Raw genomic sequence first — 17163 nt, forward strand, 5'->3', positions numbered from 1 at the left:
GCCAAAAAAGACTTTTTCCCATAGACTTACACTATGAAAGTGATGTCTGAAATCATCGTCACAGCCCCCAAGAAAAAACTATTTTTACTATCAGAATTTGATTTAATCACATTTCAAGTGCCTAGAAGAGCTGCATAATTGAATCATTTTATCTCCATTCAAGTTAGCTGGAGGGCTAAACTGGAAGTGGCTGGCAGAAGTCTATAGTGAGCATGCTCTATGGGCGCAATGACCCCATAGAGCAGGGCAGTATGTTTTAAGGAAGTGGCTTTTTTTATCTTCATACACCAATGACCAACTTTCATAGGAATGAACGGTATATATCCAAGGAATCAGCCTCACCATGTCTTCAGATGTGAGGTGGGTCAGTCTCTCGTGTATGAGGGCGGCCTGCTCGTCGCTCATCACGTACTCCCCTCTGCTGTCTCCCATCACCAGCTCCGACCACATGGGTCCCTCACTGCGCTTCTGCAGGGTCACCTCCAGGCTGAGGACACATTTATACAGACACATATATATGAATAAGTACATGCTCCCTTCTCATTCAAAGTGCTGATGACCTATGACTCATATATTCAAATAATAAAACTCAACAGGTGGGTAACAGACAGGTAGCATCAGAGAGCTCAGTTACTGATTCACTAAATGTATGACTGTTGGGGGCTAAAAGCTTTAGTGTAAAAATCCCAGAAATTGCCTGAGAGCCTGATTTTCAAGAACCATAGAGCGAACGGTGCACTTAGAACGAGAATGATGCAATCAGCCAGTAAATATCCAATCAGGAGCAGTCTGGTGAGGTAAATTGCAGTGTTGATGAGAAAGGTCAGAGGAGATCTTGTAGAGTTATTCAGGCTGACAGGACTGTGGCTCATCTGGTTTTTGACACAAATTGGGTTCCTCAGAGTCAAGTGAGAGGTGCTTCAAGTAGAGCAGCAGAATAAATCAAAGGAGACAGGACAACAACAAAAAAATAGCAATATGACCAAGTTGAATCTTAGAATCCCAAAGAGTAGCATAATTTGATGTGGTATATACCTAAATGTTTCCCAGTGCTGAGCCACATTTACATATACAGCATGTGTATTGTATGGCATTTATATAAAGACAAGGGTGTAATTTGCACTGGCAATCACTTTTATTGTTAGGTTCTGCCTCCATAGTCTACATCAGAGAAAATTTGAGTAAATAAAAGTGGTGATAATTTCATCTGAATCACCTTCAGTTATTGCAGTGTTCTCAACAAAGAGATTAGCAAGTTGTGCAGTGGGTCTTTTACCCCAGGTTTCACTTCTTCGTTACATACGCCATGCCTTACTGGTGAAGGTTAATGGGGCTGTATGTAACCTGAAAGCAATACCTGTCGGCATTGCAATTACGGTTTCTGCATAGTATTCAAATTTACAGATAATATTGTCCTACAAAGAAGCGAGAATGAAACATCTGTCAAATACAAAACTGTAAGGCAGTGTTCTTTGTAGTCAAGAAGCAAATACATTATGTATCAGGTATCTATAAAGGATACTAAAAAATATTTTCATGTTTAATAATGATCTGATAATTATTTAGAACAGTTTTCCTAGTTTGAAATTGCACAGTGAAGTTCAGATCAGTGTGAGTTTCAATTCAAGCTTCTAGTCCATCAATATGAATGAATGAAATGTTTTAATAAAGCATTGTGTACTGGGCAAGAGTGCATTATTTCTTATTTATTTTTAAATTGCCTCTATGTGCTTTTCATAGCTTTCAGCTGCATGTATTAAGTCTTATGTTATATGCATTAAGTCTGTATCATGCTGTGTTAAATAAAGCTGTTATTGTGTCTTTCTACCCATGAAATCTATACATTAGATGAATTTCGCTGGAGGGTGCACCGTGTATTCAATATGCATCAATTCATTACCTCTCAGTGTTTCATTTAATGATAGTAATGAAAATTATTCAAGAACTCAAAGAAGAATCTGAATAAATTAGAATAAAATTTGAATATGATTTCCTGCCTTGTAATAAATATGTTTGCATTTGTACATTTTGCTCAGAGCAATGTCAAATTTTCCTGGCAAAGTCAGTCGAGGTGCTGAGAATACTCAGTCATAGTGCAACATTTGTAGATGTTTTTCCCCTTAAGCAAGGAGAGCATAATGAACTATGTTGGTGCTTTATCATATTTTGTGATAGTGAATCCATCGTGTACAAACGTGAACCCATTTTGAACCACAGGATAAGGTTAAATAGTAATGTACAGATTGTATGATTACACGATTAGCTGTTAGCTAATTGCTAACTATTTTGATTATTGATTAAATGCCAAAATTCTCTGATCCAAGCTTCTCAAATGTGACAATAAATGAATATCTTTGGGTTGTGGACTGTTGGTCAGGACAATACAAGACACTTTGCGGGTATCACCTTGGGCTCGGGGGAACAGTGATCAAAATGTTTCACCATTTTCTCACATTTTATGAATCAAACAACTAATTGATTAAATCGAGAAAATAATCAACAAATTAACTGATGTTGAAAATAATTGTTAGCTGCAGCCTTACTATGATGCAGTCCACAAAACTTTTTAGACAGAAAAATCTTGAATATTCTACTCAAACATGACATACTGGGCAAATATTGGCAGCTTCAAATGAAAAACTCAAACAGCAACCTTCAGAAGCCAGTAGCACTCAGTATACTCTATTATACTACTGGATCAACAGGTCTGTATGTGGGCAACAATGAGAAGATATGAAAGAGACGCAAAGGGCAGCTTCTTAATTCAGGTCTGGACACAGGAAAGCCGGATGGTGCTCAGCTGTCTGTCCATAAAGAGCATATTCCATTTGTATGGAAAAACATGCTCAAAACAAACAAACAATGGGAGTGTTTTTTTTTTCTTTTTAGATATTTACATTGTAAAGGCCATCCAGATACAGTCTGCATGCATACACACAAAATACAGCTTTCCCCAGCTAGATTTCTATCCAAACTATGAATTTTTACTGTGAGATGGAAACATATCAAACCACCTAGTTTGTATTTTGTGAGGCTATCATAATATGTGTATCCGTGGAAACACAGCGAATACCCAGAGTGAAGGTGTGATTTCTTTGAGATATTCACCGCTTAAAAGGGTATCTGGAGATGCATACAGCACACAAAGGAGGAGATACTCTCTAAAGATGCAAAGAGAAATGGTCATGGTCTGGAATTATGGATAAAAAGGTAAAAAAAAAAAAAAAGTATCTTTGGTGGATAAGCAAGGATAAGCTTTGAGAATAAATAATAAAAAATGAATAAAACTTGCCAGATAAACACCGCCCACCTCACAGATACTTATCCCAAGCACATTATTTTTAGATTTTTCTTTCTGCATACAAAAACAAGACACAGACAGACAGATACACTCACACACAAGAGCCTTTGAAAATATCAAGGATTATCAGGAAACTAACAGGCTACGTAACATGTTTTTAAACTGCAGCACTGAAGTACGCGTATTGAAAACTCAGGATGCAGAGATGGAGAGCTGATAGAGAGATATAAGATCTTAAAGTGAAGGATATGACTCATACTGACTACGAGCCTAATATATTTAATGGTTAGAGTAAATTATCCAACCCTGTCAGCCTTTTTTCAGCTTTTTATTGAACAACACTGAATCACAGTGGATGTGACGCCAAACTGAGGATGTCAAGCAAGCAGAACTGCAACAATTAGTCAACTAACTGATAAGTTGATCAACAGACAAATAATCGGCAACTATTCTGAAAATCAAGTTATTTTTTTAAAGAAAACTTGCTAGATGTTCCCTCATTCCAGCCTCTGCAGGGAGATTATTTGCTGCATTTCTCTGTTTCATATAACTGAATATTGAATATCTCTTTTTACTGGACTCTGAGAAAGAGTGACGGACATTTTTATTAATTACTGACATTTTAAAGACCAAATGATTCAAGAAAATGATGAGCAGGTTAGTCAATAATGAAAATAATCATTAGTTTCAGGTTTGGTGAAATATTCTGATGGTGTCGACAACTTTTTTGATCTTCTTCTACTGTGGCCATGACTTCCAGTGCTAACACTGCTAAAAGTCTTAATGTTAAGCATGAGAAAACATATATTTAATGCGACTGACAAAAAAGATACTTGCTGCCTCAAGACTGCACACTTTACACTCTTCCTCACAGCTCATCTTCAACTCTGCCCGGGGTATTTGATGGTAGTAGAATAGAGGTAGTGATTAAGAGCCCAATATGTGCACTTACTGATAATGGGCACTTTCGCACTTTATGAACATGAACATCCTTTTAATTATGACTATTTTAAATCATGACTTTTATCCAGGCCTATTCGTTTAAGATTGCTATTTACTAAAGTCAATTTTCACTCATTTTTTTTCTTGTCTTAGAATGTAAACAATATTTTGTTTTCTTATGTATGGAAGTGTAGAATGAAAATGACAATAAAGGAAATCTTGAATGTGCCACAGTCCATCACTACTGTATCCTGTACATGTTTATAAATACTCTGCCCTTTAAAACTTACTATTAACACCCAACAGAAATCAGAACATATATAAAAACATGACAACGACACTATGCTGCATTCAAAGTCATTTCCAACTTAGACTTTCAACAACCAATCTGCTTTTGTTTATAGTGTTTGAATTTAAAGTTGTTGTTTTTTTTCAGATTCTAACATTAAAATATTGTATTCACAGAATGAAGTTTGTTAAGTACAAGACAAACATGCTATAAAGGTCATTTTACATTATATTATCACTAGTAGTATTTTAGGAAAGTTTGATAAACATCCTAATACCATTAACCGTGATATCTTTGGCTGCACAGATCAAAGCCTGAAATCTCACACTGACACATCCACAGTGAATTCTGAAAGTGCTCAATACATTATCCAACCACAGTATATCCCCAGTCAAGGACAGCAGTTATTCTCTTCTGCTGAAAACTGCCTGATCGAGGCCCTGTCTACCCCTCCAGATTTGTTTGAGGTTCGTCTTCAGGCCCGGCCCCCCATTCCAGGCCTGGCGCCAAGTTTGTCCTGGTCTCCCTATTCTGGGCGAGGTGACCCTTTCCCGACAGTGTTGATTTAATGTATAAGGCTTCTTGAATTGTTCTTTGTCTGGCGTCTTGCCAGGAGAGACCCTACCGGGAGCTACTGACCCCTCAAAGGCACCTCGAATGTACACTGTGTCATGTCTAAGTACAGTAGATCCCCTGCACCTTTTCAAGATCTGAATTTCTTGACTATATATGTTGCTAAATTGCTCTTTAGATGAAGACTGTTCTACACTACAACCAACACCACAAAAGGTAAAACGACTGTATGTACAAACAAGCTCATATTATGTCTCATGTTAGTGAAATCCCTGGAATGGTGCATGAATATATCATCATTTCCATGTAAGGAAAAACCCTCTCTCCTGAGATTCATGGGGTGCAAGCTATTTACAGTGTGTGAGCTCTATGGTTTTGATAGGAGAGAATGAAATTAAACATGCAGTAGAATAAACAGAAGAATATAGATGGAAATTGTTCTTTAGAGTCAATAGTTTGTGTGTGCCTGAGCACAAATCTGATCCTTAATGAGGTTTTTATTTGGGGGAAAAAAAATATTAAATATAACAACAATACACAATTTAAGTTTCAAACCTTTTATCATTTTTGATGATCCAGGCGCTGGCCTCTGGGTCTACAGATGCATACAGTTGCCCTTTCAGTAAAGGAGGGAAACCTTGGACTCCAATGCTCACATTGTCTGGCGTAAGCCTGAACTGCACTTCTTCTTTGGTGATACCCTCAGGCATGCGGACACATACCGTGATGTCCTCCGCTGTCTGCTGCCAGAAGTAAATAGGATCTGCATTCAAAAAAGGGAAGAAATGAATAGTGCTAAAATGTTAATGTCAGTCCTGTGCCAGCTGTTGCAGAGACATGCATAAAACATCCCAAACAGTGCAAGAATTGAAGGTAATTACTGTTGAATATTCAGGGGCCACTGCAGATGGGAGACTTGAAATAAATGAGTTATCAGACTGCAAGGGGAGATCATGAGGGCCTAGTTCACTGTGACACAATTAAGCAACAGTCTACTGCACAACTTGACATTTTAAACATACAGTGCAGTCAAGAACTATCCAGACAGCTCCTCAAAGTTTTCACATTTAGATGTGCTACATGTAGGTCTTGACATAAAAATGCATTATTCTCAATATATAAACGTATCATTTTTATGTTGAAGTCTACACAAAGCACTTAGTGTAATTAAAGTGAGAGTGAGGTGAGGATCTTAATTACATACACTGCAAATGTATCTTAAAATCTACACAGTAATAAGCAACTAAGGGTGCATGGATTGATATGAGAATCTAAAATGGTCACATGGTTGAGGAAAACTGATATCACATTTTGGTGAGAATGAGATTATAATGGCAACAGTTATTAATTGTGTCATTTTTCAATACTTTGGGATCAAAATCTAAATATTTACAGTACATGCAAGTCAGCAAATCTAATCTGTCATTTATTTCCTCTGTGAAGGATAGATCTGAGAGGTTATGTATTTTAGTTCTGCTTATTTGGCGGTGAGAATGGTTTCTAAAAATACTTGTAAACAGGTTTCAATTAAATTTAGTGCAATGTTAGGCCATTGGCCAAGAGATACATTAGCAGTTTTTGGTGTGCATCCAAGGCAGGTGCTGATTCATGATATTTTTAAAAAGGATTTCTCAATATTGCTATAGTAACAGGTTTTTTACTCATTAACTGGTGCTCTTACTTGAATGAAAAAATCTGTCACATATGTCCTGTGATTATCTTTTACACATTGTGTAATTCAACGAAGAGCTGGATCTAGATGTGGAATGAATGTTTCATTTTCTGTAGTTAATATAACAAAAATGTAAAAGGTCTGTGCAGCCTTGGAGAGAGAAATACTTTGAATGCTTTCTAGCTGTGAAAGTCAGAGCAAGAGCAGAGTGGGATGAGATACAGACAGTGAATTAGTTCAGGCATCTGACTACCTCCTTTACAGACCTTTTTCACAAACATGCCGCATTTCCGCTTCTTTTTAACAGGGAACAAATCTGTTCTCACCACTGCCCACATTGTTCAGAAGCCAACTTCCTGTGTCCTCTGACTCAGCACCTCCGGTGGCCTGTTTACTTTATGTTTACTGTATGTTTACTTTACTGTTTTACTTTATGATTACTCCATCAAATCATTTGTGGTCAAAACTATACTGTGTGAAACATTGAAACACACAATCATTCAACGCAGAGGCTTCTCAATTTTTATGGCGATGGTGAGAACAGATGAATACCCTGAATGAGTGCTGGCTATACTGCAAATATGTCTGCATCAGAGTATCAATAGTGCAACTGCCAGGCATTTTAAAAAGGAGCAGAATGCAACAACCCCATCAACATTTTGCCTCATTTCACCAGCTGGGAGAACAGAATAAAATCCCAAACTTAATCCAAAAATATTTCTTTTGTATTATCGGAACAACATACAGTGCAGTCAGCAGCAGCTACAAGGAAGACCTGGGGGAATTTAGTTAGGAAAGACATCCTTAAACTGAGAGATTATCTTCACTTCCTCAGTACCAGTAGACACTGCTTAACAAGTCTAATGACACGTCTAATGAAAAGTTTGATGGGAAAAAAAGTACATTTAATTTGAGGTGTTTGTAATTTACTTGAGTATTTCCATTTTACGTTGCTTTATACTTCAACGCCACCTTTCAGAGGGAAAAATTGTATTTCTCTTTTAACTCATTTACCTGACAGCTACAGTTACTAGTTACTTTTCTAAATGTTACTAATATATTCAGCTGATAATACCTTTACGTGTAATGGAGTATTTGTAAAGTGTTGGATCAGTAGTTTTACTGAAGTAAAGGAATTTAATACCACTGACAATTACTTTTTGGTTTTATGTTAATACTTACAAATGTGGAGAGATTACTTAAGACAAAGGGGTTTTTCACTTTCATAGACATAACACAGAGCACACTGACCTTAAAATGTCATAACTGTGTTCATGATCCTTAATTGAGTCAAATACAGACAATTGTAAATAAAGCCATATTAGACATGCATGTTGCAGGCTTGTGTTTCAGATAAATGTGCTAAAAAGACACAAAAAAGAACTGTGGAGGATATTTAAATACAACAGAAGGGGGAGATTAGCTGAGTCATCTGACTCAAATACAAACAACTCTGTGCCAACTTTGTAAATATACAACGCTCGTATAGAGAAAACTCTGTGCCAAAGCCGCCATATACTGTGCATCTCTCTAATTACTGGCAAAGCTTAAGCCCAAAATTGGTTCAATTATGATGTTCCAAACCGACAGGTCAGCTCGATATCTGGCAGGGATGTGAGGAACTGAAACATGTTCATTATCACCTTTTGTTGTCGAATGAATCAACAAAGAAAATAATGAGGAAACGACAGGTGAGCTGCCAAATCTTTCATTTCATCTTTCATTCCCAATCTTCCTCTCTCTCACTCTCCTCTTTTTTAACATATCTAGTGGTCAAACTGATGAAGAGAAAAATATCACCGACCCTTCACAGAAAATGGAAAATTTCAAAGCCATCCACCTTCAGTACATGAATGTTCCACAGTCACTTGATTACTTTTGGCATTGATGTATGTTTACATGTGTTTCTGGTTTCCTGTGATGATCAAAATGTTATTTCAGACTTTTCCAATCATTATTTTGTACATTTGTTTACATAATCACTCGGTTACATTTTTCTATATTTCTGATATACTGTACTCATATCTACACCTACCCTCCATCAACACTGCCTTAGGTCACCCCCATCTCTCCTGCACCATCCGCATTTCCTCTCCTCATCACTTACAAGCCTCTTTGAAGATGCCTGCTCTCTTGACATCTAATCCACTTCTTCCTCTTCGAAAGGAGAAAGGCAGAGCACTGATAAAAGCATGGGCTAAAAAGATGCCATTTTTCTGCTTCTGCACAATCATCACACAAACACAAACACACACTTTTGTATATTGGATGGAAGATACAAAAGATGGAAGCTGTTTACCGAAAGTAGAAAAAAGAAGAGAAATGGATTCGAAAGAAACGGGTATGAAGGTTTGGACCACTTCACATACTGAGTGCTCTGTGAATTTAAGAAAAGTTCTGGTGATGAGAGCACTTTTTGTGTATATATATATATATATATATATATATATATTAAACTTAGTAGATACAACAGGTTTCACCACCTGTTCCGAGCCTTTGTACTTTGTTTTTTTCTGTTTACTTTCATTTGTATACTGTGATCATGTTGGATGCTAAACATGGCCAAGTTCCAAAACATGAAATAAATGCAAGTAAGAATTCTACCTAAAAGTAAAAAGCCACAGCTTCAGCTTTCTGTAAGCTCTCCATTTGCAAAGTCATTTCTACTTCCCCATTAAACCCACATCAGTTCCTTCACACATGCCTATAAACAGCTTTTATTGCTAAGGTTGTTTCGCAAGTTGTTTTTTCGGATACGATTCGGGCTCAAACATGTACAATGTGTTTGATAAGTTTCCATTTCCAGTAAAGAAGTGAAATCCTACTATTGTCTGTTTACATAGCCTCTGGAACCATCAGAAATCTGCAGAGGGGCATACTTCTTCTGTAAGCTAACCGATCAGAACAGAATGGGCTCATCAGGAGGGGCGCCTTAAAGAGACAGGAGCTACAACAGCCAGTGTAACATAATTAAGATCCTTTTTTGAACTATTAAACATGCAAAGATATTCCAGTAGAGCCCCAGAATTAAAAGATGGGCTAAAAATGTACATTGATACATCCCCTTTAAATGTATTAGAAATACATTATTGTCAATTTTAATAACCAACAACTTTCATTTAACACATACCAAATATTTTGGGTTTCAGTATCTAAAATGTGAGAATGTGCAGCTTTTCACACCTTTTGGGTTTTTGAGTGTTGTTCAAACAACCAATCTGTAGATTTCACAATGCTTAGGTGACTTGTGAAAGGATTTTATGATCATTTCTGACATTTTTAAACAAAATGTATCCTTTAATCTAATTGAAAATAAATATTAATGAATAATAGTATTCCACTGACTAAACTAAACACACACTTTGACCAACCACTAGTACTGTAAGGGAAGAATTATACTGCAGGGTATATATAAACCGTATAGATATAGATTAGCAGATCTGACAGAAACGCCAGCTGGTTGAGAATATTCTGCTAGTGACAGTGTGGTGTTTCTATGGCTACAGCCCAGCTAGTCAGTTTGGGCCTTCAACCTTGAACTCTTCAAGGAAATGAGCAAAAGAAGTGACTGTTCCATGATTGAAAAGAAGCAGCTGTGACTGCATGATGACTCTCAACCGGAAATAGCCTTGTCATGGAGATGCCAAAAAGTGAACGCTGTAGTGACATCATGTCTCTCATGGAGGAAGGCAGGACTGTAGCTCAGAGCCCAGATGATGTTTGCATTTCACTTTGCTTCAACAGTTTTACAGACAGGCTTGCCGGTTTCAGACTGTGATCTTAACAAGAAGAAAATCCCACTTTATCACTGTAAATATGATCAATGCCAAACCAGGCTGGAACCCCTTCTAATGTTTTTTAAAGTCTCATGAATGAGTAAAACTGTATCAAAATGTGAGATCATGACTTTTTACAGAATTAAGTCATGTCAGGTTACCATCTCCTGATATTATTATCAGGAGATGGTGGAGACCAAAATAAAGCTAAAAGCAAAGTGAACGCTGGATTAAATTTAAAAGTGAGATGTTTGACTTAAAAAGAATAATATTACTGTATGTCTGCTGTATATGTAAATAGGCAACAGCAACATCATTTTCCTGAAAATGTAAAAAAAAAAAAGTGTTGCATTTTGAAATTCACTTAGCCCGCAAGAAACAGTTTCTTCTCCACATCCTTCATTTACTGCACTGAGATCAAAATATCTAATATAAGAGTCGTTTGACATTCTGTGAAACACAACAACAGTGTGTTTTTTGGAGAGCTACATTCACAGGTCACATATGTCAGTAGAATATGATGTAGAGAAATCCCAAATCACAATGATCATTTTCTAGCAGTAGGCTGGTGCGTTTCTTTATAAAACCTTTGACCCACCTGTCTTCTCCACCTCCATGGGTTCTGGGTTAGGACGTTCAACAGGTCGGCCATCTACATGCGTGAAGACAAACGGTTTCTCTGAGGCCACCATCAGCCCTTTCCCCTGTGGCTCCACCGCTGCGTAATGAGGCACAGACTTCCCCCTCAGGACCCTCCTCTTCTTCACCTCATACTTCTTCTCCTGGCCTGCATGTGGAAACCAAAGGGCGAGGCGTTACAGATTTAAAGTAATCTTTGTCTTCAAATAAGCTCTGACAGTGAACAATAAGAACTACAACAACATCAACATGTCTCAGGTCAGAGCAATGCAGAAAGCTCAGGTTATTTTACTCCACCAGTCTTTAAACGGTGAGCTCCAGTGAGCCGCTTTCATCACGGCTGAGGTTTTACCTCCCCAGAGGAGAACTAACAGGTATACGAGGACTTTTATTCCATCAGCTAGTAACTCTTTGAACAAAATGTACATGGCCTGCAACCTAATGTGAATGTCAGATGGATGTGTCCAATTTTTGTTTTGTCATTGCTTTACCAAAATTAAATTATTTACATATATTGTTGTTTGTACTTATTGTTTATTTGACTACTATCTGTAAACCACTTCGTCCTTTAGCTTTAGAGTTTGAACAGAAATGTATAGAAAAAGAGTTAAACATGGCAGAGTTTACTATAGTAAAATCAGTGCTTTTACATTACATTCAGCTGCAACTACTAACTGTTTTATTACTGATTAATCAATCAATCATTTTTAATTCATATTTGTGTCTAAAAATGTGTCAAATGATGAAATCTGTCTTAAAATAACAGTCAGGTGCCCAAATGAACATCAAACCAGGTTTACCTGCAGTTATCATTCATCCTGTACATACTGATCATTACAAGGTCCCTTCATAATTCATTTACAATAACAAAATCCACAAAAAATGTATTTAAAAGTTTAACTGAAGCTAATATGAAGCTTCAGTGATCCAAATGAGTAGAAATCAAGTATATATCTTTCAACATAAGTCTTTTTAGTGCCAAGATCCCTCTTCCCCTGTTACCATACTTTCATCGCAGCTCAACAGGGAAACACTAAAAGGGAATTTGATGCTAAAAAGACTAACTAATGTTCCAGATATCCACTTGATATGACTCACTCTGCTGAAGCGTCATATAGGCTTCAGCTAAACTTTTAAATGGCGGTGCAGACAGTGTGGATGGCCTCCATCACTTACATTAAAAGCATATTTGAAGTGGATCTTTTAATAGACATGTATGAACAGGAGGAATGACTACAGCTAAGAAAACCTCTTTCAATGTTCATATGGACACCAGACTGTTTTAAGATAGACTTTAAAGAATTGTGAACCTATCATTTAATAATCAGAAAATTAAGAATCAGAAAATATTTATTTGTACCTAATTATTTTACTGAAATGTATTGAAATGATTAACCAATAATCAAAATTACCATCAACTCATTTTCTGTTCATTTACTAATGAACTAATCAGTTCAGTTCGACATGAGTTGTTTTTCAGCCATCGGCCACATGTAGAGAATGCTTGAGACAGAGAAATTTAAAAAAAAAAGAGAGCAGTTATCTAAGTAATTGTGTAATCTAAAAATTATACAACACTGCATCCTCTGTGTTTTAGATACTGAATGACATATCTCTTGATTTCCCGGAGATGCTCTAAGAAAGCGGGACACAAAAGGCACCAGACTCTTTTAATGTCATCACAGAGGCACAAAGCAACAGCTGCTCAACTGACTCAGAGAGGGTTGTCAAACCCGCAGTGATTTTACAAGGTTTGGACACATTTTCAGGTGTACAAGCACAACAAAGAAAACATAACATAATCTCTTGATAGGATCACAGATTTAAAGAATTTAATTGTTTGCGTTTGCAAGTATGAAATTGTATTTTAAGAATCCTTGTATTAGGAGTTTTATTCTGCATTGAAGAATATTTTATGAAAAAAAAATCATTTTAAAGACTAAGATTCCCTTCAACTTCTATTGAGTGACAAAGGAGCCATCTAAATAAATATTAGAAGTGAGGACCAGGCATACAGGAGCTGATTAGCATTAACAAAATGTAGATTTAGCCAAACATTAAGACACAAAACAACAAAATATTAAGCTACAGCGAGCAGATATCAAACAGTCACATCTTTAAATCCTACTAGATGAGGAAAAAGGCTCTCCAAAGGCTGCTTCTGTTTTTTTTCTTGTCCATCCAATCTTTGAATCATTAGTCAGGGTATCTTTCTTTCACAGCAAGTGCCAAGAACTTTAATGAAAAATGCCTGTTTCCAATGTTTGTGCCCTAATCTCATCTGGGGCGTGATAATCAAACTCTATTAACGGCTGACTATGACTAACTTCCTCCTATGGTTTAATTAACAAGGATTTCTGTCATTGGATAGGTGTGACTACTGTAAATTACACATGAAAATGACACAACAAGCTTGAAATGTAGATCCTAATTCAGACGTAAAAATGTGTGTCCCGCTTCATGCTCAATTACCATAATTACAACGGGTCAGTGCACAACCACCCACCTTGTCCTGTGGTGTTGGCGACTGTGATCCACTGGAGAGACACAGAGTATCCACTTCCTTTGGTTTCCTCTGGGTCTTTCTCGATGCGGAGCAGCAGCACCTCCATGTTGTGGACTCCAGCCTGGACATGCGAGATGCTGTGCAGGATGGTGAAAGGCCCTTCCATATCTTCAGTGAACAGAGGCTGAGGACACAGAGACAGTAGATCATTTTAACAGGACAGTGGAAAAAATATGTTTTTCTGTTAGTTAAAATCCTGAATGTTTTATATGAAAGGAATGTCAGATTTGCTTATTTACCACCATCTGATATCAATGAAAGGTCATCCAACTCATGAATAACGCTCCTTTTGTCCTTCTTTTTATATCTAGTCTTTTGTAATACTTTTATACTATGTAAATTATATGGATATTACTGTAAATATTTTTGACAAATTTGCAGATTTGTCCTTAATACACACCTTGAAAAATGTATGATTTACCACATACTTACACTCTTGCTCTCAATTTACTTGATGCCATTTTCTATTTTTGACCTTTGAACAGTTTGAGGTAAAATGATTGTTGCGATAATATAATGTTTATATAGCATGACAATGTTGTATTGCTTGTCTTTGTCTCTCATTTGCTTCCTTTTCACTGACTAATCTGGATGGTGATGCAAACAGTTTGCTTTGGATTGGTTCAAGGTTCTCAGTGGTCAGACTGATGTATGTGGTCCTCTGACTGGATGAATGAGGCAGCCTCGATGTATATATACACAGTATGTGAAAATGTTATAATGCTGCCCATCTACCAGATGAAGGTCAGACAGACAAAAGCATTGTGGGCTAATAAATATACAGCTGTAAGCGAGACAGTATATGGGAGCTTTTCCTATATGTTTTCAAATAATACATTTAATCAACTCAAAAGATTTTATAGAATATTAATTGGTAACAAACTCTGCAGATGAACTGAGACAAACTCCCTTTAACCCTCTCGGTTTAACTTATTTAGGTGGTCCATTCCTCTCAACCTATTTTGTTTTATTTCATCAATCTGTGGTGATCACTATAGTATTACTCTCTGATCAGTAGGAATGAGATTTAGTTATTACTAAAATGTGTTAATTTTTTATTTGATTTTCTAAAAGTTTAGTTTCATTCGACTGTGGCAATTCTTGCCACATTTCTGACAGAAGCACATAACCTTTCAAATGTAAAACTTATGAAGAGTTAAGGTGGAGGTGTAGCTGCATTTAAAGGTAACAATAGAATAGCCCTTTAAACATCTAAGAAAAAAAACAGGATTTATTCTTGCGTTATCTTTTTAATGGTTTGAAATGATAAAAAGGTTAATGGTCATAAAGGTTAAGGGCTATGTGCCAGCTAATGTAGCTGTAAAAAGATGCTTCAATGAAGGCCACTGCATTAACTGTTAGTCTCAAAAGTTCCCAAATGACCTTAAATGGCTACACTGTGCTTTAGAAAAAAAAGATATTCATCTTTATTCCATCAATAAATTCAAGCTAGTTTTTCTAAACCAATGCCTACAGTTACAGGTTGAAAAGGATGATGTGATGCAGAGAAGCCTGACTTTAATGTGACTGCACACATAAATCTGGTTGATGAGTCTGTTTGATTACCAGTATCTTTACAACTCACACGCTTTGTGGCTTGGCTGGGATCCCTGAGTGATGAAACTTAAAATCAGAACATTGGAAGTTACCGACTCAAGGGCTTAAATCTTCATTACAAATTCAACACTTGAACTTCGCTTTTTGAATTGCTTCAAGTGTGCTTGTTGAGAGAGCAAACTCTCATTTGTAGCCAATCCCAACTGTCCGCCTTCATCCCTCTCTACTACAGCCAATTTCCAAATCCTGGCTAAGCCTTTTAAACACAGAAACTGCTTGCAAAACTTAGAATTTGAATAACTGCTCAAACATATTTTGACTAGTTTTTGTGTTGATTAACAGGACAGTTCATAATGCAAAGATTATACACTCTCTGCATTTCAAGACTGTCCGATCTTTCAACCTTCAAATATACTGTACATACAATTCTTTAAAGTCTGTGTAAAGGAACATCAGAGATTTCCTTATAAGCACATTACACATGTTAGAAAGTAATTGCTGAAAATGTAAAAAGACTGAACTATGTAGCATTGAAATGTTAAGTCTCAACAGTTTTTCACCATTTCTGTGTTTAGGATTTTTTGGTGGGCCTAAAATGATGGCTGAATGGCGTAAAACAGTTACTAGCATGACCCCTCCCAGATACATCATTATATTTTTACACCGGGTAGTTTTACGATTTACAACTTTCATTGTAGACAACTGGGATTCACTTTGGATAATCTGCTGTTGAATGGGGCCATTTTAAGTTATCGTTAGCGCTCAAAAAATTATTTAAACTCGACCAGGTTGAGATGCCAGTCGCTTTGGCTTCAGCACCAGCTTTGTGGGTGGGAGGTCCCAGGACAGAGGGAGAGCATTTGCCGGGCAGCGCTACACCGAAAAGCATGGTATGCGAAGCAATTGCTCCAAGAGTACAGCTACATTGAAGCTACCTCTCAGCAGGGAAGTAAGTAACTTTAAGTGCACTGAACTCCATTGAAAAAAAAAAACAATTTCCCACGACAATGACTGGTGATGGATCACTTCATAACTAGTCATTTAAGTTACATTTTGACTTTAAAAATCCACATTTACCAACAAAATGTGACTTTAAATACAGCAATACTGCATCTGCTACTTCATCTTCAGTATCATAGAAGGGTAACTATCTTACCAGCCATTTAAGATTTTTAGACATGATACAGTGATCAAACATTGCCTAAGACCTGCCAAAATGTCTGCTGAAAGAGCCAAACTAATATGACACAGTCGTAATTAACAAGCTTTTTTTAACTAATGATCGTGTGGGGCTTTGACAGTGGCAGACTCATGAATATATCACACGTTTCTAAGTTATCTAACTTTAGACCGACTCACTTTCCAGACATTCAAAACATCTCCAGTCTCCCCCAAACTTGATATAACTTTAAAGATCCTCTCTTGACATGTTTAGGACAGATAAGAATCATCTGCTTGGATGTTTTTTTTCCACACAAAAAAACCCTCATTAAAAATACTAAAAAAATGACTCCTTCCTACTTTTAATTGTTAGAAAATACTTTTTCAATCAAAGTGCGATGAGGAGAAGGATGTAAAGACATAAAATATCTCTTCACATCTGGTAAAGTTTTCTCTTCAGTGTCTTTGCTTATTGTGTAAATTAGATTCATGCTTCCAAAAACAGATGCAGTGTTAAGTTTGATCCGTCAAACAGCATCCAAGTTTCAAAATGTTGTACATACATCATTCTGCACAGTGACGTTCAAACAGAAGGAACAACAAAAGTGGAGAAATGGGCTTTAAACTTGCACTACAAGAAATGTCCAACCAGCGATGATGTCAAGCCAAAAAAGCAGATGATAAAGA

At 36.8% G+C, this 17163-nt stretch overlaps 1 protein-coding gene across 1 annotated transcript in view; it reads right to left on the bottom strand.

The window, feature by feature from the left end:
- nudcd1 (NudC domain containing 1) overlaps positions 1–17163 on the bottom strand; it is a 37669-nt gene that overhangs the window by 16004 nt on the left and 4502 nt on the right. Inside the window, exons 4-7 of the mRNA XM_062435970.1 lie at positions 13699–13882; positions 11152–11340; positions 5661–5868; positions 343–487 (exon numbers count right to left, since the gene is read on the bottom strand). Coding sequence (XP_062291954.1) covers positions 343–487; positions 5661–5868; positions 11152–11340; positions 13699–13882 — 726 coding nt within the window. The remainder of the gene's footprint in view (positions 1–342; positions 488–5660; positions 5869–11151; positions 11341–13698; positions 13883–17163) is intronic.

Source organism: Scomber scombrus, chromosome 16 (assembly GCF_963691925.1).
Source record: "Scomber scombrus chromosome 16, fScoSco1.1, whole genome shotgun sequence".
Taxonomy (NCBI): domain Eukaryota; kingdom Metazoa; phylum Chordata; class Actinopteri; order Scombriformes; family Scombridae; genus Scomber; species Scomber scombrus.